Below are 27369 nucleotides of genomic sequence, written 5' to 3'. Positions count from 1 at the left end.
GTAGCTTTTACACTAGGCCGGCAAAACTTAAAAATGGTCTGGACTCTCTTACTAGCCTTGAGCAAGTATGTACACGAAGTCCTTAGAGTTTCCCTATTTGACATTAAGCTCAAGGTAAGGCCACTTTATATGTTCCGATGCCGCCTTGCAAAAGATAAGTGTGCGTACGGATGGCTAAGATGGCAAAGCACCTTACGATAGGTCGAGCGGGTGAAACTATGTAACCCTACGGAGTGGTTAACATACATCCCTTCCTAATGGTGACCGCGTTCTCATGCCACCCAGGTTGGTAGTGAAATTGTTCCCGGGATAGAGAGGTGTGGATAGTCCAAAAGATTAGTTCAGTTGCATATGAATTGGATTTGCCTTCTCATGTGAAAGTTCATCCTGTATTTCATGTCAGTAGACTTAAGGAAGTACTGGGTGGAACAGACCAGTTAGTTACTCCTCAAGAAATCATAGATGTCGAGGACATGACATTTGCTCCACATGAACTTGAAAAGATTCTTGGATTTCGTGACAGAAGATTGCGTAATACGCTTATCACGGAATACAAGATCAAGTGGAAGGATCGTGTTGAGGAGGATGCTACATGGGAGACATTGACTACTCTTCAGAGAGATTACCCTGGCTTTTTAGTGAGCTCAGGAGTGAGCTCTTAGAGGAAGGGGAGTATGTCATGTGCACAGTGTGTATCTACCATGTGCTACACGCACACAAGACTAGCTTCGAGGTTTGGGGAAGCTTGGAGCTAGGCAGACTGATTGGCGAGTTGAGCTGAGAGTACTCCCGCACGGATTTCCGAAAAAAACAACAAAACCAAGAAAAGAACGAAGTTGTTTCACTGTTCGGGTATAGGCCAGGCCAGAACCTTTTGAACTCGGTCATAGTCAATGCTCAATCCATCTCTAATGATTTTGTGTTCCAAGTAAATGATGTCTGTCATGAAAAACTCACATTTACTTAATTTAGCATATAGTCGATTCAGTCTTAAAATAGTTAAGACAATCGTAAGGTGTCTAACGTGATCCTCAAGAGTACGACTATATATCAAAATATCATCCAGAAACACAACCACAAATTTTTCCAAATGTTCACGAAAAAGATCGTTCATCATTTGTTGCTGGAAAGTGAGTGGAGCATTGGTTAACCCAAAAGGTAATACGAGAAATTCGTAATGGCCATACGTAGTCCGAAAGACGGTTCTTTCAACATGCCTTTCATGAATACGTATATGGTGATAGCCAGTACGTAAATCTATCTTCGTGAAATATTTCGCTCTTGCTAACCAGTCAATCACGTCATCTGATCTAGGGAGAGGATAACGGTTCTTAATTGTCAGCTTGTTCAATCTCTTGTAATTTATACACATTCTCCAGGTGCTGTTCTTCTTTCTCCTAAGCAACACAGGTGCACCCCAAGGTGATTTACTTGGACGGATCTGGCCCATCCTCAAATAATCTTCGAGTTGTTTCAAATACACTTAATTCATTGATATCCATAGAAAGTATGAGAAATGAAAAAAGTGAAATCAATACACAATGGAAAGCAGTATACAAAGAAGAATCCATTATATTACCAAAATCAACTGTATTTACAAGAGATCCCTGAGAGGGATGTATACAATCACCTAAGATACTATACTGGGTGTTCCTATGTTCAAAAGAAAAAATATGACTAGACCAATCTATCTGGACTTGAAGAGTCTTAAACCACTCAATCCCTAATAACAAGTCTACATGTTCTAGGTGCATAATATACCATTCCAGAGTATCTTTGTAGTCCTGAATCCGGATCGGTAGCGTCTCCACCTTTCGATCCCATACTTGCCGACCCGCAGGTAGGCGTACCTCATAGGTATCATCACTGGGTGTTGTGTCAAGACTCAATTTTTGCACAAGTTTGTAATTAACAAAATTCTGTGAGCTGCCAAGGTCTAGAAGAATGTGGATTCTATGGCCATTCACTTCTCCATAAACTCGGAGAAGATCATGTAAGCCAAAAACTTTAGAGTTGAACAGACAATCAGAACATGCACTAGAGCGAGAAAGTACAGTAACTGACGTACCTGTCAAAGACAACTGGTTAGCTGCGTTTGGCTTGGGTCCTACGTTGGTCTTTGCACCCTTTTGCTTCGAGCACTCGTTACGCATATGTCCTTTTTCTTCGCAGATGAAGCAACGTTCCTCCTTCTTGAGTTTCAAAGCCTTAAGGAGACGTTTCTTCTTCGCTGGTGTCGAAGTTGAATTCTTTGAAGGTTGGTCTGAAGACTTTCCTTCACTCGTGCTAGCCATTGATGCAGAGAACTTTCTTTTATGCTTGTTCCCCTGCTCAGTAACCGGTTTAGACTTGAAAGAGACCATTGTATCATCATAGATACGAGCGGAATGAATGGCTTCGTCTAAAGTTTTGCATTTGTTATTTTTAACCTATAAACAGTATGAGTCGGGTAAATCGGCTACGAAGAAACCCAAAAGAGTAGTGGAATCCATCTTCGTAGCTTTCATCTGCAAGTCCCTAAATTTCTAGAGATAGACCTCATAAGTGAGGTTCTGCGAGGTCATGGTTAAAGTAGTAAACCGGGCAACAACATCATAGTCATCCTCTTTCTTGAGAAATTCTTTCTTGAAGACGTCTTCGAATTGTGCCCAAGTCGTTGGTTTAGGGTTGAGTTCCTTCCACCAAAGCAAAGCTTTGCCTAAGAGGAAACCAGCTGCTAATTGGATCTTTTTTCCATCGTCATATGGATGAAATTGAAAATGGACTTGCCACTTATGTAGCCAAGTGTCCACTATTTTTCTTATTGTTTACTCTCTTGAATTTAGAAAACTATGTAGATTAGAGTTCTATAAATCTAATTTGGGTTAATTTAAGTTAAATAAAGAAAAATAAAAATGAGAAATGGTCAGCCATACAAAGGAGGCTATGGCAAAATTTTTCAAAATTTTGTGGAAAAGAAAGTTTGTTTTTATGTTATTCCAAAAGAGTAATTCCCACCATTTTTTCATCTAAAAGAAATATTCTAAATACTCCATGTACATATTCACCTATGAATATGCATGGATATCACTGATATTAATTATTAAAAGTAATTTCTATGCATAGAAAGATGCATAAAAGATATTTTTTTATTATAAAAGTGTTATTCTTATTAAATTTAATTTCTATGCATGGAAAGATGCATAAAGGAATTTGTTTTATTATAAAAGTGTTATTCTTATTAAATATAATTTCTATGCATAGAAAGATGCATAAATAAATTTTTTTTATTATAAAACTGTTATTCTTATTAAATTTAATTTCTATGCATAGAAAGATGCATAAAGGAAATTGTTTTTATTATAAAAGTGTTATTCTTATTAAATTTAAATTCTATGCATAGAAAGATACATAATGAAAATTTTTTTATTATAAAAGTGTCTTTCTTATCAAATTTGATTCCTACGCATAGAAAGGTGCATAAAGGAATTTTTTTATCACAAAAGTGTTATTCTTATTAAAATTGATTTCTATGCATAGAAAGATGCATAAAGGAATTTTGTTTATTACAAAAGTGTTATTCTTATTAAATTTAATTTCTATGCATAGAAAGATGCATAAAAGAAATTTTTTTATTACAAAACTCTTATTCTTATTAAATTTAATTTCTATGCATAGAAAGATGCATAATGGAAATTTTTTTATCATAAAAGCGTTATTCTTATAAAAATTAATTTTTATGAATAAATAGATGCATAAAGAAATTCTTTTTATTTTAAAAGTGTTATTCCTATTAAATTTGATTTTATACATAAATAGATACATAAAAGGATTTTTTTTTATAAAAGTGTTATTTCCATTAAAGTTGATTTTGATGCATAAATAGATGCATTAAAAAAATTTATATCAAAATTAGAATTCTCTTAAATCCTATGTTTAAATTCTATGAGTATTTGATAAATGAATAATTAAATACTCTAAGAGATAAATTGTGCACAGTGTATATCTACCGTGTGCTACACGCACACAAGACTAGCTTCGACGTTTGGGGAAGCTTGAAGCTAGGCATGCTGATTGGCGAGCTGAGTTAGAGATAGACTAACAGACGAGCACCCAAGTATGGACAGGCGAGCGTCCAAGTGTGGACGTCCGATGATCGGCCAAGAGCCTATAAAAGGGTGGCCAAGGTTTGTCGTTAGTCATATAGAGTCTCGCGTGTCTTTGTGAGAGCTCTATGGTGAGGAGCCTGGATCTAGTGCAGACGTGTACCTGCTTCATGCAGCCGAGGCCGACAGCAGTCTCGAGACCCGCGAGGGTAGCTTCGTGGCGGTATGGGACATCACGAGATAGAGGTTGGTCGGTACGTCCATCTAGTTAGCTCAGCTCGTGGCTCGGTGGGGACAGCCAAGACTTGTGGGCTTGCCCACGACTGTCAAGGTTGGGAGGTGAGTCAAGCATGCACCCCCTTCATGTTTGTTTGGTTTGTTTGCAAGTTTCAAGTCTTGTACCAGGAGTGTTCTACGAGGAGATCCTATGGGGATTTGACACGGGATCCGATGGATGCTGGTAGAGGCTCTACAAAGTCCATAGATATATCAATGAAAGGTCCGTCGGAGATAGGCAAAGGTTTAAGTAACCCAACCTTCTTTGTATGTGAAACCTTAACTTTTTGACAAATCTTACAGGCTTGAACATGTGAATATACATCACAACTCATTTTTGGCCAATAAAATTACCGTTCTAATTTCTTGAGGGTACTATTGATACCTCTATGTCCTCTAACTACGGAGTCATGGGCATCATGGAGAAGAGCTGATCACTTTTCTCGAATGACACAGAGACAGTTCTTGAAGAACAACCAACCGTTCTGCATTGAATAATGACCAAGCTCAGAAGTGAGGGCCAAATTGTACTTAGTACCAAACTCAGGGGAGTCGACATGCTGGTCTTTCATGCCATCTAAGAATGGTAGACTTCTGCACTGCCTGGATGCTGACCTTTCGACTAAGAGCATCTGCTGGGTTATGCTTTCCAGGGATGTACTCGATCATTCCTCCAAATTGTTGGAAGAGCTAACTCCATCTGGTCTGCCGATCACTCCACTAGGCACTTGGCATGGTTTGAAGCCACTTAAGTGCTTGGTGGCCTATTTTGACTGTGAAGACCTGTCCATAAAGAAAAGGCTTCCAATGTTTGAGCGCTGTGATCACGCCCAAAAGCTCATTGTCATAAACCGAAAATTTCTTTTCGGCGACATCCAACTTTCGACTATAGTAGGCCACGAGTCTATTGTCCTACTGGAGAACTGCACCTATGGCTACATTGCTTGCCTCAGTAATAATGACTTGAAAAGGTTCATCCCAAGATGCTAACTTCAAAACAAGCGCTTTTGAGGCAGCTTTCTGGAGTGCACGGTGTCATGTGCAGTGTGTGCACGGTGTCATGTGCAGTGTGTATCTACCGTGTGCTACACGCACACAAGACCAGCTTCGAGGTTGGGGAAGCTTGGAGCTAGGCAGGCTGATTGGCGAGCTGAGTTAGGGATAGACTAATGGACGGGCACCCAAGTATGGACGCCTGATGACCGGCCAAGAGCCTATAAAAGGGTGGCCAAGGTTAGTCATTAGTGATATAGAGTCTCGCGTGTCTTTGTGAGAGTTCTATGGTCAGGAGCCTGGATCTAGTGCAGACATGCACCTGCTTTATGCAGCCGAGGCCGACAGCAGTCTCGAGGCCCGCAAGGGTAGCTTCGTGGCGGTATGGGACGTCACGAGGTAGAGATTGGTCGGTACGTTCATCTAGTTAGCTCAGCTCATGGCTCGGTGGTGTCATGTGCACAGTGTGTATCTACCGTGTGCTACACGCACACAAGACTAGCTTCGAGGTTGGGGAAGCTTGGAGCTAGGCAGGCTGATTAGCGAGCTGAGTTAGGGATAGACTAACGGGCGGACACCCAAGTATGGACGGGCGGACACCCAAGTATGGACGGGCGGGCACCCAAGTGTGGACGCCCGATGACCGGCCAAGAGCCTATAAAAGGATGGCCAAGGTTAGTCATTAGTGATATAGAGTCTTGCGTGTCTTTGTGAGAGCTCTATGGTCAGGAGCCTAGATCAAGTGCAGACGTGCACCTACTTTATGCAGTCGAGACCAGCAACAGTCTCGAGGCCCGCAAGGGTAGCTTCGTGGCGGTATGGGACGTCACGAGGTAGAGATTGGTCGGTACATTCATCTAGTTAGCTCAGCTCGTGGCTCGGTGGGGACAGCCAAGACTTGTGGGCTTGCCCACGACTGTCAAGGTTGGGAGGTGAGTCAAGCTTGCACCCCCTCATGTTTGTATGGTTGGTTTGCAAGTTTTGAGTCTTGTTCCAGGAGCGTTCTACGAGGAGATCCTATGGGGATTTGACACACGGAATGCATCAAGCGCCTTGCCTATGACTGAGACTTTTTGTCGAGGAGTCTTCACTCCCTTGAGCAAGTCGGTGAGAGGTGCTGCAAGGTTGGAAAACTGGTGAACATGGGTGTTGTAGGCTTGACAAAGATCTACGAAAGAACGGATCTCTTGGGCGGTCTGAGAGATGTCCCAATCCAAGATCTCTTGAACCTTTGAGGGTGGAAAGACAATAGGGGAACTTGCTAGGAGGATCTGATCCAGGGACCAAATCGATATGATGGTCCTGAGGACGCGATGGGGGGAGACTGGGCAGAAGATCGTCCCCAAACATAATGTCTTAATGTCTGGACAAGAGGTCTGCTAACTGTGGGACTGAAGATGAGATAGGTGCTACCGATGAGGTAGAGGCTGTCTCAGCACGAACATAAAGTAGTGCCCCTTCCGCTCCCTTGCGGATAGCTCGTCGGGCTTGGAGGTGCGAAATCAATGGGATGCCAAGAATGCTTCTATCCCCACGAATCATGACGGACTCAAGAAAACCTTTACAGATAGTAAAAGTGTCCTGGCCCCAATCGGGAATAGGGTCATATTGACAAAACCACTGGATTCCTAAGATCATGTCACAACCCAAAAGAGGCGAGACAATGAAATCTCGTTGGAATGAGGCCTTCTGAACTTCAAAGGCAAACTGCTATGCCTTCTGGGATATGTGGGTGCAGAGACCAGGTGTGAACCCGTCCACATCCAAATGATATGGTACTAATGTGCAGCTCATCTTGTTAGCCAACTGGGGAGAGATGGCATCCTCAAAACTGCCCATGTCAAACAGGACTACAAACTGCCGGCCCTTGGCAGAGCCATAAGCTCGGATGAGGCTTTTCTATGCAGCATCGCTCTCACCCTCCTGCTTAGCATCAAATACCATGGATGGCATAGGATAATCCGCATAGAAGGTAAAAGCTGAACTGCATTTGTGGTTGTAGACGGGGTTGGAGGAGCTGGAGATACTGTGGCAACTGTGGCAAAAGGAGCTTTGGAGGCTTGCTCCGCTTGCCATTTGTGGCAATCCTTCTTACCATGCCCTATGGTATGACAGAAAAAGAATCTATTTTCGGATTGGTATTTCCTTTGCTCCTCTGGAGGAAGATAACCTCCAGTAATGCCTGCTTTAGCCTTTTCCTTAGGGGTTTTCTTAGGCTTGGATTCTTTATCCTTCTTACCTCCTGAACTGGAGCTATTATTGCCGTCTTTCTTAGCATCTTTAGAAATGCATTACCTTTCCCTGGCTGCGCAGCAGACTGCTGGGGTTTGGTACTGGACTGTGATGATTGCTTGGGCTTATCTCCATTCATCTTCATTTCTTCATTTTGAGCAAGAGTCAAAGGCCGGTCATATGTACCGGATTCAAAGTTGCGAACTGTGAACCGGATGTTGGGATCTAATCCACGAATGAATTGATCCATCTTAACCTACTCAGATAACCCTAACTGTCGTGCTAAAGTGATAACCTTTCCGGAAAATTGAAGCACTGTTGACCCGTTTTGTTTGAGTCCATAAAACTCATCTGCCAGGCCAGTCATATACTGAGGCGGGAGGAATCTGATCTTAAGGTCATGAACAAATGTATCCCAGCTAAAAGATGTGACACATGTGGTCTGGTCTATATGAAGACTAGACTAATGCTCCCAAGTGACTCCCTCACCCGTAAGGTGGGGAGCCGCTACGTGGACTTTGTCCTGAGGATCTGTAATCCTAGCTAATGGAAAATGAGCAGTAAACTGATGAATGAACTGATTAACTACTAAATGACCACACTTACGATCATACTTACTAAAATTCGGTTGACTTCGAATGACGGTAGTCGATGTTGCGGGCTGCTGGTTGGCTGGTGGCACCTGAGGCTAGGGAAACTGAAGAGAGATGCTGCTGTCTAAGATGCATGGCCTCCTTTTCCCCTTGGTACTCGAGTAACATACGTTCTCGATCGAGCTCTCGTTGGTGTTCCCGAGCGGCGAGTTCAACCTGACGCTGGTCTTCTTCGATCTTGTGTTGGGCTTCCTCATAGTCTCGTCTATCTGCTTTTTCTTGTTGCTTTCTTACTTCAACTTTTACTTTTTCTTCTCTCCGTCTAGCCTCTTCTTCTCTTCTTTGTTCTTCCATCTGAAAGAAGAGGGAGATGTAGTCAGGGGTTACTGGAGGCGGAGAGGACGTGCTGCTGTTGCCTCCAAGCGTTGGAGATGTTCCATGAGAAGGTAGTTCTGAGCTTTGAGTAGAGCTATGGTGTTTGCGGTAGTCGGAAGAGCAAGGTCTCCTTCGGGGGAGACGTATTCCGGTTGATGAGTACTCTCCTCTATAGACATGATGCTGAAGTTGGTGGTCGTGCCGGAACGCAATCTGACCATCCAACGATGTCCTTACGCTAGGATACGATGTGTGTGGACAAGCTGAATCTGATACCAATGTAACATGCAGCGGAAGTATTTGTAATTTGACGATCCTGTCAGACAAATGCTCACACCGTCTTCTGTATCTTTAGTTTCGCGAGTTTAGGAATCCACTTTAAGACTTCAAACTTTAAGAGATTTGAGAGAGAGAGAAATAGAAACTGTACACCGTATGGGGTCCCGAATTACGCACTGAAGGACCCCCTATCCCGTTACCGGAATAGTATTTGCTTTATTTCTTTGAAGAGACTGACTGTGGACTGATGTAGATAAGCCAAACAAAGATCTCGGAGGACCAAGAGTCAGGCTGAACTGTACACGGCTGTAGAAGCACCAATGATGACCAATCTCGAGTCTATGCACTCTTCCCAATGGATGTAAGAAGGCTGCAAATCTGAGGCTGAGAGAAGGGGCTAATTGGGACTGTTCTAGATTATGTATGACTGCTGAAAATGAGTATGAATGCTGAGTTTTACCTTCACCAAGTGGCTGTAGCAAAACGATGCATATGAGGATGTTGAAAACTGTATGAATGCTAAAAACGCAAGGGGTTCTGTAGGCTGAATGCTGTAGATGCAAGGGGATAGGGAAAAAACGTCGAATTTTTCAGAAGAGAGGGAGAGCTGGGATGTTGAATAATTAGAGGTGCTGAGCAGCAGGGGATAGAGGAAAAAGTGACGAGTTGCCCTGGGGGTTAAGGGAAGAAGCTTGGATCCTGGAAGATCAGAGAACACAGAGCAGAGAGGAGAGAAATGATAAATGAACATGGAGCTGGGTAACAGAGGATGATCAATTGAGTGTTAGAAGGATGAATTAAAGCTGAATTGGAGAAGAAGCATCAATATCAGAGGTTGTAATTGGGAGTTGCAGAGTTTTTTTTGGATAATTTGGGTTTGTGGGATGCTGAGCCAGAGCAGGGGTGGAGGTACAGATTGAAGCCCAAGTGAACTGGGGGGTCAGAGCATCTGCAGCACCTACTCTGTTGCACGGTTGGTGACTGGACTTGTGGTCTGACTGCCAAAGTTACCATTGTTTTTCTGTCTTGTTTCTGTAAGCTCCATTGAGGAGGGACTGCTGTGAGTTTTTTATATAACAGAGTGCTGTGAAATGTTATCAAGTGCTCTGTATCTGATAGTTTCATGTTTGAATAATGGGTTATTTATCATGAATTCAGAGACATAAGCTTGTATATGTGTTGAGGTAAAGGGCCAAACTCTGTTGGTATTGGTTCAACTGCATCAATTCAGAGTGTTTGGGTAGGCTTCAGAAATTAGGCATGGATTGCTAGCATGCATGCGCTGGGTCTCTGGATTGTATGACTTGTTCAAGGGAGATTGACAATAGGTAGCTGGATTTGGACTGGGTAATCTCAGGTTTATGCTGGGACAGAATCAGAGGAAGCAGAGCAACAAGAAGGGCTGGTATACTTTGGATCTAGGTGTGTCATAAGGAGCAGAGAGGATGAGTTTCTCTGAACTGCCATGAGGAGAGCTAACCTGGGACAAATCATGACAGTGAAGCTGGATAGACCTAGACTTGAATGAGGGATAGTGTACATGATCAGAGAGTGTTTAGTTGAATAACAATTGGTCTGGGTTGTTCTGAGATTGAAGGGAGAAAAGGAACCATTAATCCTAGGAGACAGGTGAGACATGTTTTGAGTTTATCAATCATCCTAGCAACACCTCAGTTTTGGTCTCAGTGGAGAGAATAGTACAGTATCAAAGAAGATCATGGAAAGGATGATGTTCATCTGAAATTTGACAAGTGTAAGAAATTCTGAACTGTCAGGAAGGGGATCAACTAGGAGCAAACTGGGTATCCAAAGGATTGTGAGGCAAGGTGGACTTAGACTTGAATTGAAGTACTGTACAGAGTCAAAGTTTGTCCAACTACGGGAACAATTGGTCTAGGATGTTGAGAAGCTGGGGAGGGTAGTGAGGCTACTGACATTGGGAAATCAAAGAGGAAGGATCACCTGGTTCAGGGCAGTTTTTGACTTGGGTAGGGAGGTTGATATAGAATCAGAGGATGGGAAAGAAATGATCTGTCATCATGGGATTGTTTCTAGGGATTAGAATGGATGAAAGCCTAGGGATCTAAAGAATTGGTGAAGAACAAGGGCTGCATCCATCCCTCCAAAGAGGTTGCAACTGTTGGTTTAGGCTCTTTTTGATTCACAAGAACTCTGATGATATCACCTGGGTTGGTAAATGCTTTTGGAACAGGTGATTTGTGAGTCCCATTCCCTTGTATCTATATATCTCTCACTTGTGTGGTGTCTGGTGTTGTTATAGAGGCCATCACCCAGAGCCCTCACAACGTGGCAGACCCACAGTGCCACGTCACCAAAAAAACCACGTAGCAACACAGGTCCAGGGTCACATTACCCAAAAAAGTTTTTTGTTTAAAAAATAAAAGAGGAGAGAAAGAGAGAGAGAGAGAGAGAGAGAGAGAGAGAGAGAAATAAAGGAAAGATTGCGAGAGCATGAAAACCTTCTCCGAGAAGAGAACAAGGAAGAGAACGCAACCAGGGAGAAGAGCCGGCAATGCAATTGAGGCTGCTAGCAAAAGCCCGGGCTTTACATGTCCCTCCAAGATGCAAAACATTTCTGCAACCATTATAAAATATCAAGCGAGATAGAGATGTCCCAGAGGGCCCCAAAGGTCAATGCAAAGTCGCATGCCAAGGCCTGCATTGTCCAAAAATCCAAAATTTCACCTTGAAGCCACGCAAGCTCTATAAAGCTTCTCTTCTGTCCGCTGCCATCAACATGCTTCACACAAGAGGGCCGAGTAGAGTAGTGCTTGGATTTATTCGTCCATGTCTGGCAAGCCATCCATAGCTCGCAATTTACCAACGTCCATGTCATACTAGGTATCCTAATTTCTTCCATTCTCATGGACAACCCAACCTCACTCACACTGGCCTTATGAGCCAGCCTCATTACATATCAACACTCAATTCCCTATCTCAAACCATGTGTAAGGAGTTGAAGAAACCAGACAAGTAAGTGTCAAAGAAAGTGGTGTGGTGGAGTTTTTATCCGAAGGAGCTTCTACACAGGCACACCTCTTGTTCAACTTATATGCACAACACTTGCAATATACATAGGGCTTTGCATCTAGTAGACACATCAATAGGCAACGATATCTCAAGCAGTTGCATTACGATTCGTGGTTTACTTCAGGAGACTATAGGCGGGCACAAGCATGGCCCATGGTACGATTCATCGCTTGGACCTTCGTCAAATCAATAGGAACCTATTGTAGCCTCTTTCTCGGCACCACCATCCATTGATCCACAACAAGCGTGATGCTTTGTCGTGGCAAATTCGTCAACGGCCAGTGCTCGATAACACCAACTCCCTTGAGCCACAAACGCCATGTAGCTTTGTGTTACAACTATGGGCAAAGTCTGCTACCATGCACACATGCACTTGCAACTAACCTTATCAATGCTAACCCTCTAGGTACATCTTTGGATTAGGGGACCATGGTGGACGCAAGCTTGGCCCATGATATGACCCATCGTCCGAAGAACCCTTGACCTTGCAGGTAAAGGCTTCAATGCATGCAATCTCTGCTTTAACTCCAATTCAACACCAACACAACCTCGCCCTGGCCGACAAATTCGCCACGACGAAGCCTAATCTCTAAGCAACTCACTTGTTGTGAGATCTCGAGACATACTATCATGTCGTTCGAAGAATATCTAGACTGCCATTTACTCATGCAAATCATTTCGTGGTAGTTGGGGCGCTCATTCTGCCGCTCACAAGGTGCGGACCACTTCTATCAATTACCGAATTTTGAATCGTGCTAGTCATTTCCACAACAAAAGGAGGCCTCACATGAAGAACTTCTACATTGTGATTTGTCTATACCTTCCATGCCACCTCGACAAGCTGCCTACCACTAGGATTGCTGGGTGGTTAGGGTTTCAGAGAAACAAAGACACACACACAAAGATGGTACACAGCAGCAAGCTCTGAAGAGAGTGAGAGAGATGGTGATTGCTACTCAAAGTAGATAGATACAAGATGTGTGGAGCAAGGGAGTTGACTCCACAATATCATAATACAATCAAATAAGTGTGGTGTCCTTTCACACCTAATATCCAAGGGGAAAAACCCAAAGGGAGAAAAGTGCCTTTGGTTACCCCATGTTCACATGTGGCACTACCCCATAGCATCTGTGGCATAACTCATAGCATATATGCCAATAAACCCTCCTGTAGTGGCAATCTGAACATATACAAGGTCGATAATAGTTCACTCTCTGTAGGAGAGTAAGCCTAAAGCTTTGCGGAAAGCTTCAAACTTCTCTCGAGGCAATGCCTTCGTGAATAGATCTGTAACATTGTCCTGTGTAGAGCAGGAAGATAATGTGATCTCCCTTGCATGAATCCTCTCTTTGACATGGTGATAATGAATCTCTATGTGCTTAGTGTGTGCATGAAACACTCGGTTTCATGCCACGGCTCTAGCACTCTGACTGTCAGTGAGTATGGTGGTGGGTGTCTGCTAACACTCACGAAGATCAGTCATCAATCTCCTCGGCCATACACAATCTACTGTGGCTGTAAAGGCTGCCCTGTACTCAGCCTCACAAGTAGATGTGGCAACAGTGGGCTGTTTTTTGCTCAGTCATGATATGTATGAATGCCCCAGAAAGAAACAATTCCCATTGGTGGACTGCCGTGTATAATAGTCACCGGCCGAGTCTGAATCACTGTAAGCATGTAATTGCAAGCTGCCCCCCCCGGGATATACCAACGTAAGATCCAGGGAGCCCTGAAGATAGCGGAAGATCCGCTTCACTGCTTGCCAATGCTTTGTACTTGGGCTGTGCATAAATTTGCTACACTGGGAAACCCCAAACTGAATATCTGGGCGTGTGTTGCATAAATATATGAGGTAGCCCGCTGCTTGGTTGTAAACACTCATATCAAAAGGCTCTCCAACATCATACATGCTTATTTTCAGCCTCGGCTCCATCGGAGTAGAGATGGGCTTACAATCTTGAAGCCCGAATTCGTGCAACAACTTTTGAATGTACTTCGATTGGTGTACATAAATCCCAACATCTGTCTGCACAAATTGTATACCCAAATAATAATGCAACAATCCCAAATCTGTCATCTTAAATAACGATTGCAATTCACCTTTGAATGCTGAAATTTTATCCATATCATTCCCAGTTAGCAACATGTCATCCACATAAAGAATGAGCATAATCAAAGTGTCATGATCCTTTTTCACATAGAGAGTGCTCTCCGTTGGACTATTGCAAAATCCTTGTGTGGTCAAATAAGTATGGATCTTCTCATACCAAGCTCGAGGAGCTTGTTTGAGACCATAAAGTGCTTTTCGAAGCTTGCATACTTTGTTTTCCTGACCATGCAACACAAAACCAATGGGTTGATTTACATACACTTCTTCCTGCAAATCCCCATTGAGAAAAGCTGATTTTATGTCCAATTGATGCACTTTCTATCCATGATGGGTAGCCAATGCAACAACACATCTAACTGTGGCCATACGAGAAGTGGGTGCGAAAGTCTCATCATAATCAATGCCTTTTTGTTGGGCATATCCTTTGGCCACTAACCTGGCCTTGTACCTGTCAATGGTACCATCAGACTTTCTTTTTAACTTGTAAACCCACTTTGTGCCGATGGGCTTCTTGCCAGCAAGCAAATCTACCAAATCCCAAGTGCTATTTTTATGGATAGAATCCATCTCATTTTGCATGGCTTGCATCCAATGATCATCCTCATGAGCCTCTTCAAATGAATCTGGCTCATTTGCATCACAAAGTGTACTCATGGAAGCAACATCTGCATGTTCTCTTGCATTACGCGAAACAGCCCGTGTCCTCCATTGCTGTTCGTTCTTGCTCCACTACTTCCTCCACATTTTGAGGTGTAATGAACTCATTCATGTGTTGATTTGGAGCACCCAAATGCTGTCCATTGGGCAAAGTTGATGGCTGATCTGTAGAGCCATCAATTCCCAACGAGAGAAGTCCTTCAAACATGTTATGTGGGCCTGAAGGTGGTTGTCCAAAAAATTCAGCCAATGGTTGGTCTGAATTTTCAGCAAATAAAACATCTCTGCTATCCAAAATCCTTTGTGTGGAAGGATTAAAGAGATGGTAGTCTTTACTGCCACTGCTATAACCCACAAATATACACTTAGTGGCTTTATCATCAAGCTGACCTTTCAACTGCTCAGGTACATGTGCATATGCTATACATCCAAAAACTCTAAAGTGGTCGACTTTAGGTTTCCTTTCGTGCCAAGCCTCATATGGCATGATGGTTTTCAATGCTTTGGTAGGGCATCTGTTCAACACATGTGCAGCACACATTATTGCCTCCATCCAGAATTTGTGAGGCTATCCTTTGCCTTTAACCATGTATCTAGCCATTTCCATCAAAGACCTGTTCTTTCTCTCAACAACACCATTTTGCCGAGGAGAATATCGCATCGTGCATTGATGCTTTATGCATTTCTCTGCCATAAATGCTTTGAAAGCAATGGACATGTATTTCCCCCCTCGGTCTGTACAGAGGGTCTGCACTTTGCAACTTGTTTGATTTTTAGCTTGTGCCACAAAATGCTGAAAACATGCAAATACACCCATGCAAATCTGGAGTAGTCATTGATAAAGGTTACAAAGTGTAGATGCTTTCCAAAAGATGGTGTCCGCATAGGACAGCACATATCATTGTGCACAAGCTGTAATTTTCGGACAGCCCTTGTTGACCCATCTTTTGGGAATGCATTTTTGTGCATCTTACCCAATATGCACCCTTCACATATATGTTTTGGTGGCAGCTCTACATGAGACATATCCTGTACCATATTATGCCTTTGCAAAAGCATCAAACTGCCATAATTCACATGCCCAAACTTGGCATGCCACAATTCTACCTCGTGCATGGCAGGTGTAAGAGTGGTAACCACATGAGCATCATGCTCTCTCCTGTCAAACTTGTCAAGTTGATATAACCCATGGTACAATGTGCCGGAAGTGACCAATGCATAGCCACCTTCACAGTCTTTCACTGTGTATCTGTCATCCTCAAAGTTGACTTCATATCCTCTTTTAGCAAAAGAGGAGATGGACAACAAGTTCTTTTTAATCCCTGGCACATACAATACATTTGAAAGACATAAGTCTGCACCATCTGCTGTTGTGAGGATCATCTCACCAACACCCTCAACTAGATAAGAAGAATTGTTTGCACATGTTACCCGCTTGCCTTCTGGGGCAACCATAAGCTTCTTAAACAAATCCCTCCGAGAGATGGTGTGTTTAGAAGCACCACCGTCAAAATACCATGTGTCTTGTGTTTCATTGACACTGAGAGACATATGCTCCAAAGATGCATCATAACTACAAGTGATGAAAGTCCACTCATCCTGCACAAGATTTATTGATGGATCATCTTTCCCTGGAGGTAATGAAGAAGAATCTATAGCCATGCCGCTTTCCTTTTTCTTCTACTTTGCAAGCCTCTTTCTGCACTCTTTCAAGTAATGACCTGGTTTCTTGCAATAGTGACATTTGTCCTTCTTTTTGGGCTTCCCTACATCATTTTTAGCCTTTTGTGAAGGCTGTCCCGAATCAGCCTTTGGTTGAGAATTGTGTTTGGCTTTTCCCTTGCCCTTGTCTTGGGCAGCAAAAGCCCCATCACCACGCATGCTGGAAGATTTGTTCTTCCAATTCTGCTCCTCCTGTAGCAACAAACCAACCAACTCTTCAAACAAGATTGGTTCAGGGTTACCCCGCATAGATAGAGTGAGCAATGTCTGGAAATTCAAGTAGGTTTTTGGCAAAGATGATAGTGTTCTGGAAACTAACTCCTTTTCGGAAATGACCTCATCAATGTTGCGCAGTTGCTCCCGAATATCTTGGATCTTCGTAAGATGATCAGCCATACTATCACCTTCATTCATGTCTAAGTTCTCAAGCTCTTTCTTGAGAAATGCAACCCTGGCCTCATTCTTTGCCTAATACATGGTTTCAAGTACATCCCAAGCTCGTCGTGAGGTCCTGCAAGACCGAATATGCGGTATGATTGATCGCTTTACTGACAAAGCAAACAAAGCAATCAAAGCCATCGCTTGGGCATCTCGAGTATCCCATCTTTTCTGCTCCTATGAGAGAGGAGTGGGTACTATTGCTTGTTGAGCACCACGGCCAGGCGTGTCAAGTGCTATGTCATCAGGGCGTACATCTTCATCTGACACATAACCCCATAATCCTTTGGTCACAAGTAGATTTTGGACCATGAAACTCCATAGGGAGTAATTACTGCCATCCAATTTGTCCTCTTGGGACAAAACCTTGAATATGTCGGTTGTATTTCTAGCCATTTGCCCAAATCTCTTCACCAAGAGATATGCAAACACGTGCAACCAAATATGCTGTAAGAAGCACTTGTAGGCAAAATCCAAAATGCACCGGAGTGCAATGCCAGGCAACCACAATGTCCTGCACAAATATTTTGCCCTAAATTTCAGGCTGCAATGCTGAAAATCCCCTAATTTCTGAGCACCAATGGGCTAATTTATGTGTCAATTGCACATAATTGACAAAAGCCCCATAAATCTGTGTACCAATGAGCTTCAATTTTGTGATTAAGCAATGATTTCACGAAAGCCTCAATTTTCTTTGTGTCTTGTAAATGCAATTGTGCAATTTTTGAAAAATCTCCAAATTTTGAAAAATCCCCAAATTTTTCCTGAATCCTGCACCCCAATGTTGCCTGCACTTGAATTTTGCAACAAAGCAATAAATTCACAAAAGCCCCTAAATCCAACAAAAAATTAGTTACATGATGAAACCCTAATTTTTTAAGCACGATCCTAAATGTTGTAGTCTCCTGATTTTTGTCGTAGGCTCTGGACCCTTCTCCACAGAGTTGCTGTTGGTGGGTTGACGTGGCAAGAGCAGTTGCTGCTAGTGCAACAAGCGGGTTGCTGCTGCGATAGGTGGGAGCTGTTGTTGCTGAAGGCAAGCAGCGTGCAGACGACAGATAGGAGGATCTCACAATTGCTCATCAACCAGCTTCACTCGACGCCTGTGAATGTCACAGTGAGAAGACCAGGTGGCTAGTTGCTCGAAGACCAGAGCAGTCGAGCATGGCAGAGACGGGTGCAGAAGGCGAGAGCCGTCGACGGAGTTGCTGCAAGCGGCGATGGGCACAAGTGAGACGACGAGACGGGTGACGGAAATCTGACCTAGGATTTGTGCCAAAAATGGCCTTTGCCACGTAAGCCACAAGTGTGGTGGAGCTCGGCCGAGCACCGCTCACTGTGGTGCGAGCTCAACCGGTGGGCTGGGCTGTGGTGGAGCCCTCTCCACTCGCTCTGCCCTTTGTGGAGGCTGAAACAGGCAGTAGGCAGCGACGGACGGAAACGCAGAGTGCCGGACTGACTGACTGTGCAAGCGCGAATAGATGGAATGTCGCAGGAAGTTGGGAACTTCACGGGCTACAACCAAGCTTTGATATCACTGTTGGGAGGTTACGGTTTCAGAGAAACAAAGACACACAAACACACACAAAGATGGTACACAATAGCAAGCTCTCAAGAGAGTGAGAGAGATGGTGATTGCTACTCAAAGTTGATAGATGCAAGATGTGTGGAGCAAGGGAGTTGACTCCACAATATCGTAATACAATCAAATAAGTGTGGTGTCCTTTCACACCTAATATCCAAGGGGAAAAACCCAAAGGGAGAAAAGTGTCCTTGGTTAGCCCATGTTCACATGTGGCACTACTCATAGCATATATGCCAATAAGGGCTACCTAAAGCTTATCCTCACGAGTATGCCCTGCATCTGGTTGCGGATTGGTCCCGAACCATACCACTTAACCTCGCATGGCAACTTCAAACGAGTTTGAGTGTCGTCTAGCTTTTTACTTTCAAAAGCATCAGGTCTACCATCTTGAAATAGAGCAGCCCCGATGGCATAGTTACTGGCATCACTTTCAAGAACATAAGACCGACTAGGATCAGATAATGCTAAGAAAGGTGCTTCCTTGACTTTATCTTTCAAAAGTCTGAAGGCCATATCCAGATCGTTATTCCAAGTGATAGGCTAATTTGACTTACGTCCACGACCTTTCAACAAGTCGGTCATCGCGGTAGTGTGAGCTGAGAGTACCCCACATAGATTTTCGAAGAAAAACAACAAAACCGAGAAAAGAACGAAGTTGTTGCACTGTTCACGGTATAGGCCAGGCCAGAACCTTCTGAACTCAGTCATAGTCAATGCTCAATTCATCTCTAGTGATTTTGTGTCCCAAGTAAATGATGTCTGTCATGAAAAACTCACATTTACTTAATTTAGCACATAGTCGATTCTGTCTTAAAATAGTTAAGACAATCGTGAGGTGTTTAACGTGATCCTCAAGAGTACGACTATATATCAAAATATCATCCAAGAACACAACCACAAATTTTTCCAAATGTTCACGAAAAAGATCGTTCATCATTTGCTGGAAAGTGGCTGGAGCATTGGTTAACCCAAAAGGTAATACGAGAAATTCGTAATGGCCATATCTAGTCCGAAAGACGGTTCTTTCGACATGCCTTTCATGAATACGTATATGGTGATAGCCAGTACGTAAATCTATCTTCGTGAAATATTTCGCTCTTGCTAACCGATCAATCACGTCATCTGATCTAGGGAGAGGATAACTGTTCTTAATTGTTAGCTTGTTCAATCTCTTGTAATCCATACACATTCTCCAGGTGTTGTTCTTCTTTCTCCTAAGCAACACAGGTGCACCCCAAGGTGATTTACTTGGACGGATCTTGCCCATCCTCAAATAATCTTCAAGTTGTTTGGCCAACTCATCTTCCTCAGCTTGACTCATCCGGTACCGTGGAATACTAACAGGGTGAGCACCAGGGATCAGGTCAATACGATAATCTACTGCCCTTTCAGGTCGTAATCCCGATGGCAGTTCCTTAGGAAATACATCTTGAAACGAATCACGTATCTTCTGTAAATCTTTGCTTTCGAATACACTTAATTCATTGACATCCATAGAAGGTATGAGAAATGAAGAAAGTGGAATCAATACACAATGGAAAGCAGTATACAAAGAAGAATCCAATATACTACCAAAATCAACTGTATTTACAAGAGGTCCCTGAGAGGGATGTATACAATCACCTAAGATACTATATTGGGTGTTCCTATGTTCAAAAGAAAAAATATGACTAGACCAATCTATCTAGACTTGAAGAGTCTTAAACCACTCAATCCCTAATAACAAGTCTACATGTTCTAGGTGCATAACATACCATTCCAGAGTATCTTTGTAGTCCTGAATCCGGATCGGTAGCGTCTCCACCTTTTGATCCCATACTTGCCGATCCGCAAGTAGGCGTACCTCATAGGTATAATCGCTAGGTGTTGTGTCAAGACCCAATTTCTGCACAAGTTTGTAAACACTGACAGAAGATGAAAACCAAGAGCAGGGACGTAAAGAACACGGGAGGAATGCTTACCCCCCTTGACGTCGGGAATAATCTCCATCCAGCCCTCAGAGTTGTTGCCAATGAAGATGCGACCTGACTACCATTTCACATCCAAAAAAAAGTCTCGGGAAGGAGTCATGTGCCTGGAAGCACCACTGTCAAGAATCCACTCTCGGGTATCCTTTGCGGTGAATCCAACTGCCTCCTCGCTCGAAGACGATGAAGCATCTGAGTCCATCATCTCTAAGTGCACAAATGCTGGAGTCTTTGCGGCTGAGGCTGAAGAATCAGCACTCTTCCCAATCCGCTTAGGACATTTCCTCCAATAGTGGCCTTTCTCGGCACAATCATTGCAGGACCTCTCGGCCTTCAGTTTCTCTCAATCCATGTCAAGCTTCTTCTCAGAAGACTTCTCCGATGAAGCCTTCCCTTTGCCCTTGTTGTTATTCCGGCCTTTCGACCGTTGGCCAATTAAGGCTTCCGAACCTCCGCTATGAGGAGAGTTCGTGAATCGTTCCTCCTGGTCCAAGACCATGGGCACAAGTTCCTCCCATGTAATGGTGCTGAGCTTGCCACTAGTAATCAAAGAAGAGTAGAAAGCGAAATACTGAGAAGGCAAGTGGGACAACAAAGTTATGGCCATATCTTCTAATGATATCTCCTTCCCAGCCCGAAGGTCTTCCTATTGAAGGGCCTGCAGCTTGTTAATATGCTCCCGCATCGTCGACGACTTTGCAGGGTTCATAACCCACATCTGTACTTCCAAGAAAATCCTCTTCATGGACAATACCCTATTATGAAGAGAAGCCAAGTGCTGCCATATGCCTCTAGCCAGTGTCATATGCTTTACATGATTGATGACCTACGATGTGCAATTGAGGAAGATAAATGAACGGACCCTCGCGTTGACACGATCCCACAACTGTGCCTGTGCCTCGCGGTCCTTTCTAGTTGACTGTAACTCCCCTTTCTCTGCTTCTGGCCGTGGAACCCCGACAACGATGAAATCAGCAAGGTCATATGACTCCAACACAGATTCCATCATAACCTTCCATATGCCGTAATTGTTCCCGTCCAACTGACGGTCCACCGGGAACGTGGGGAGAGTTGGGATCTTCACATGCTCCTCAGCCGTCTCTAACAAATCTGCCATTGCAGGGATGTAATCTGAAAAAGGGTGGGTGGGTGGCAACAAAGAAGAACTTACACCTGCAAGTGGTTGTCCAGCAAATCAGCCCACCGTCCTCTTCCCGAACAGTCCACCAATCAGCAACACAGCAGTCCCCATCTTGCTCACACAAATCCCAAGAACTATCAAGAGCCTAGGGCTCTAATACCATGTCAGAATACGCAGTGGAGATGATGACAAAATCTGGAAACACAAGAGCAAGTGCAGAAAAAACAGCAATGGAGAGAGAGGCGTGTGACTCTACTATATATACACAAGATACGAGATGATAATAGCAAGGGGTGTGGGGGTCCATTATATATGGACCCCAGGCAGCAGTCAACCTGCTCCAGAGGCAGCCGACAGGGTCCAATCCTCCACGACCAGCTACAAGGGCCAGTCGGCCGCCATATATGAGTTGGCCAGGACTGTACATAAGTCGGGTGCAGTTGGGCAGAGAAAGAAGCGCCTGCCAGCTCACGACTATCCCCCCAAGCCATAGATAAATGGGAAAAATATGGGAAAAAATACGAGTGAGGAAAAATGAGAAAAGCACCTACAAGGGCGGGCACACCCACAATAGAGGCCCTAGTGTCTCAGTAAAGACAGGAGATGACTTCTAACATCATGTGCACTCTCCAGATTGTGACATGGACATGCTTCTACCCATTGGCCAACTCAAAGGTCAAGTATGTCGCCAGATTTATGTGTTTGTAAGGGCTATTGTGCCAGATCTTTGTAATATTTTCCAAGTCCCAATGAGCAATCCAATGTGAACAGAATTATTGTGTGAACACGTCTAACTAGACATTATTATTAGATTTGGTAGAGTTGGTAGCCAACTCACCAACATTAGATACTATAAATAGGAGTCTAACTTTAGCCATATTCATTCATTGATCATCATTAAGTCATTGAGAACTCAGGAGCACTACCACCATTGAGTATCTCTATTCAACATTGTATACATTTCATGTTAGTAATACATCGTAGACTAGGTCATCTCTCTCTACTGTGTATTGAGCATGAAGAAGCAACGGTTTGAACATGGGTTTAAGTCTTTGATTAGGCACTAATTGCAATCAATCAATTCATAAACACGCTTTCACAAGCACCCATGTTATAGGAACTCTGCAATTCCAACATCCTCAGTAGTCCAAATCATCCAATGGACCTCAAAATCCAATGTATACCAAAGGTGGGAGCTCATCAGCGGTCTTGCTGCTTGGCACATCTCATGAGTTAGATGCAGAGAGGCCATAGATGGCACCACCACCTCACCCACAGAGACGATCAATTCCACTTGGACGGATATCATCAACACCTTGCGGGAACAATGGAACAACCTCTAGGTGACTCTAAGCATATGCAACAGCATCACGCACCCTTCCTACACACACCCTTCCCTCCAAAGAGGGGGTAACGGACCAATTTGGCACTACAAGCCTCCTTTGTGGCTATTTCTACACCCACCATCGTAGTAGCCACCCACCCTCTAGGAACAACAGCCAGAGTGGGAGGCCCACCACTTATCTAATTTTTCCTTTCTTTTGACTAGTAGAAGGATCTTTCCTTGAAATTTTTATTTTAAAAAATCAAATTGAAGGAGGAGAAGAGGACCATGGGAAGACGATAGTCGAGGAGGAGAGAGATTTGGTTATGGTACTTGAAGATAGAAGGAGAAGACCAAATGGGAAGGAGGCTCGAGCTATGAAGGGAGGAAGAGCAAATGGGAAGGAGCTATAGAGGGAGAAAAAAGGATGAAAGAACAAATGATTGCACGGGGCTGAATTTGGGCTGCAATGGCATGCAAAAACAGGCTATAGAATGGGTCAAAATTGGTGCAAGGAGAAGGCAAAGCAACAAGCAACAATTTTTAGATGTTGACCCAAATAGAATTTCAGCAAAACTTTTTTTCAGAGGTTCCATCATGTTTTAGAAATGTGTTGTGATAGAAATGTTTTGAGCATCTCAAACCCACGAAATGCGTTCTTTTGTTTCCATGGTGTCAAGTCGATGCGTTGGCCTACACGCAACTATAACCCACTACGATTATGCTTTGTACAAAGGTCCAGGCAGCATATCAGGCCAATAGCCAAGCACCACCCATAATCAAGTCATGTCTAGAACCATTAGGATTGATGCACGGCTGAACACACAAGCTCTGGACAGCAGCATGTACATTTTCAGCCACTACATTTTCAGCCACTAGGCAGGGATGGACAGCATATTGACAAACTGGACAGCCAGTGGCAGCCCGTTTTGCACATGGAAGATGCTCGAATAGGTCATGGAGTGGTCAACCACGTCTACAAGGGAGTAAGGCTGCTTTTAGACATTTTTCTCCCATTTTCCCTAGTCATGGAAATGTAGGGCTGCTCAACCAGCTTCAAGGGGTCTTTCATTATCCTTTGCATATGTACTTCATTCAATAAATATGTTTGCACACCTGACATAGGTAAAATTCATGCAAACCTGACGATTAGGATCTTTGGATCTTTGTGCAGAGAGAAAAGCTATTGCCATGAAATAATCATCCCAAGATAAATACCTGCAGCCAATTGCACCAAAATAAAAATTGATAATATGAAGCATATGGCACTGACTATAGGAAAATCTAAGTTGAGATTTGTTTTAAACCTTCCTCTTGTACTTTTTGGACGAAAGCGTTATTTTGAGGCCTTGCTTGATGGGCCCTTGCCCAAGGGCGTGAATTCAAATCCCAACACCTATACGTAATATGTAAAACTTACTAAAAAAAAGAGACCTTCCTTGAAGTAAGAGCTCTGTTTCTAGGAGAATGTATTCATGACTTAGGGTAGACCTATGCTATGGTAGATTTGATGCTTCTGAGTCATGCTGTGTTATATGTAAAGTGCCAAAAAGTTTCAATGTTTCAGATGGTTTTCTACAAAAACAGGCTTTCCATGTCTTTCAAACAGCGAACATACCTGTCCTTAAAATGACTCTGGTTATCCTGGATCCTAGCTTTAGGTGAAAAAAACCAGGTATCACTTCACGGCAAGCAAAATCAACCATTCAAGCCACTCCCAAAGGCACATGGAAGGGTGTGTGACTCGTGCCCTTGGCAAACCAGCCTCTTAGGGGATTTACAAACATGACACCCACCCGATAAAAAGGAAAGGTCTCAACGACACTTCCCTCATTGGCAGGGATCTCCCCTGTCCAGCCCTAGACCCACATCCATGGGCCGACCTTGTGAGAGTGCAGAGATCAATCCGTCCATAGACTAATCATGGGTCCGTCTAGTGCACAAAAATAGATGGTCGATCTCACCTGTGCCAAGAGGCAGGGAAGTATGCTTTCTTCTTGCCTCGTTCTTCCTGTTCTAAGCACATTCCCTTGACAAAATGGTACGGACATGATGATGTCCAGTGAAACTTACTGATTAAAGTAAACACGAGTTTGATACAGTAACGCGATGCTTACCCTTGGCGTTTGGATGGATCAAATGGGTCTGGTTTAAGGCTGCCATTTGGCAATGAAATTTCCTGAGAGAGGCCATTGGAAATCGATGCTTGGACATGCACCTTGCTGCGCCGGATAACACCGCCATGGTCTTCAGCCTTAATGCTGTCATCCAAGCAATGGTGGGCAACATGCAATTTCCTCTGACAACAGGTGGGGGCGTTCTTTCTGCAGCCAAGGGCATGCTGGAAGACAAGGATGCAACTTTATTTCCAATAATGATCACGGAAAAGGCTGAAGTCATGGACCAAACCTGACCTTGAGAGTGGAGAGGGGCCAAGAAGCCTTTAGAAACGCGAACAGGGTCGCGTGAGAAGAGGATACGATAATGCCCACAGCCAGGCCGAGAGCTGCAGAGACCAAGGGGAGAATCCAATCTTGTGCTTCAGCTGCCATTGTTGCCTGCCTACCCTTGTTGCAGTTGGCGCCAAAACCCTTCCTATTTCTCTCTCTCCCTCTCTCTCAAGTCCACCCGAGTTCAAGTCCAACCGTCGGTCGTATATACCCTCGTGTTCCATTCTACCAGTTAATACCTGTCTCTCACACATACACACCCCCCCTCCCAAATGACCAGGCCCTCAAAACCCTTTGTATTTCTCTCTCTCTCCATGATCCACCTGAATTCATGTCCCACCGTTGGTCGTATATGGAGCCCATTTTCATGCATGGCCCCATGATGACCAAGGGGATCTTGCCAATCACATTTTGTGTTGAAGATGACCATGAGTGATTGGCCACCTATTCGGATTTGCTTTCACATGGTTGTGAATACGTATTTGCTTAGACACTGCAAAATAATTAAGCTTATTGGATCCCTACATGTGCGAGCACTTTGCTGCCTATGAAGGTTTGTGAAATGGTTGTATAGCTAGGTTCACAAGTTAATTCATTTCTTCTTAACGTGGGTGAATCTTTTGGGAGAAGAAAGGAATCTTCTCAGTATCTTTCCCTTCCCATGTCCAACCTCCATCATGCTATATATCATCTGAAAGCTCTCATTCAGAGAGTAGGTTCTAAAAATGCAAACTCCGACAGATTTGGAGTTGATTTGCTGATAATTTTCCGTGCTCCAATTTTTTAAGGAATATTCTCATGTGAAATCCAGGGCCCCAAAATGCGCTCACACTTGCTCTAATGCATTCATTTCACAATTTTCAAAATGTTTTAACAATGAGTTACCTCTTGGATTATCTAATTCTAGACCGAAAGACCATAGGATAGACATTATCCCTGGTAGTATTCCTCCTTGTAGGACTCCTTATAGAGCAAAAAGAGAACCAATCTCAAATCGAGGACGTACTTTGATAGGAAATTTATTAGTCCTAGTAGTTCACCATATAAAGTGCTTGTTCTTCTCATCAAAAAGCAGAATGGAATGTTCTGCATGTGTATTGACTATTGAGCTTTAAATAAGAATACTATCAAGAATAGAAATCCTATTCCACGTGTAGATAATCTCTTAGATAAGTTGAGAGGAGCCAAAATATTTTCGAAGATTGACAAGCTTTCATCAAGTTACAATGGTTAAAGAATAGTAAGCCATAAGCTGCCACATTAACTTAGCCAAAAGAATAGTAAGCCATAAGCTTAACAATTTATTGGCTATTGAAGATTGTTGGGAGTTTCTTGTGATCTTCTACTATTTTAGGTAGGCTATTTGTCTGAATCCCTTGTGTTTTTGTTTTTTCTTTTCTTTTTGGTGATGGGAAGAGTATTAGTAAAGTGAGCAATAACAACACTAGAGTGATGTGGGGAATTAGTGGAGTAATTAGTTTGTGCCGTGAAGCTAAACACGTGAAGTGTTCAGCTGTGAAGTATTAAGGCGTGAAGGTTTAAAGCATGAAGGTTTAAGGTGTGAAGGGCTTAAGGCATGAAGGCTTAAGGCGTGAAGGGTTAAGGAATGAAAGCTTAATGCGTGAAGTGTTAAGGCGTGAGATGTTAATTCGTGAAAGGCTTAAAGCGTGAAGGGTTAAGGCATGAAAGCTTAAAGCGTGAAGTGTTAAGGCATGAGATGTTAATTCATGAAGTGTTAAGGTGTGAAGGCTTAAAGCATGAAGGCTTAAGGCATGAAGGGTTAAGGCGTGAAAGATTAAAGTGTGAAAGCTTAAAGCGTAAAGTGTTAAGGTGTCAAATGTTAACTCATGAAGTATTAAGGCGTGAAGGCTTAAAGTGTGAAAGCTTAAAGTGTGAAGGGCTTAAAATGTGAAGGCTTAAAGCATGAAGGGTGAAGGCGTGAAATATTAAAGTGTGAAGTGTTAAGATATGAAGGCGTGAAGGCTTAAAGTGTGAAGTATTAAGGTGTGAAATGCCAATTCGTGAAGAGTTAAGGCGTGAAAGCTTAAAGCATGAAGTGTTAAGGCGTGAGATGTTAATTCGTGAAGTGTT

The 27369-nt window shown here is 43.4% G+C and overlaps 1 protein-coding gene across 2 annotated transcripts in view; it reads right to left on the bottom strand.

Annotated features, from left to right (window-relative positions):
* LOC147624423 (uncharacterized) overlaps nucleotides 1-25483 on the bottom strand; it is a 41265-nt gene extending 15782 nt beyond the window's left edge. Inside the window, exons 1-3 of one of the 2 annotated variants that reach the window (XM_086819416.1) lie at nucleotides 25243-25483; nucleotides 24946-25169; nucleotides 23971-24046 (exon numbers count right to left, since the gene is read on the bottom strand). In XM_086819416.1, coding sequence (XP_086675542.1) covers nucleotides 23971-24046; nucleotides 24946-25169; nucleotides 25243-25380 — 438 coding nt within the window. In that variant the 5' untranslated portion in view covers nucleotides 25381-25483. The remainder of the gene's footprint in view (nucleotides 1-23970; nucleotides 24047-24945; nucleotides 25170-25242) is intronic. The other variant, XM_086819417.1, reaches the window with a different exon arrangement.
* Nucleotides 25484-27369: the final 1886 nt, after the last annotated feature.

Source organism: Cibotium barometz, chromosome 25 (genome assembly GCF_041138505.1).
Source record: "Cibotium barometz isolate CiBa-2024 chromosome 25, ASM4113850v1, whole genome shotgun sequence".
Taxonomy (NCBI): domain Eukaryota; kingdom Viridiplantae; phylum Streptophyta; class Polypodiopsida; order Cyatheales; family Cibotiaceae; genus Cibotium; species Cibotium barometz.
The sequence above is the reverse complement of the archived record's forward strand: the minus strand, read 5'-3'. Positions and strand labels throughout refer to the sequence as shown.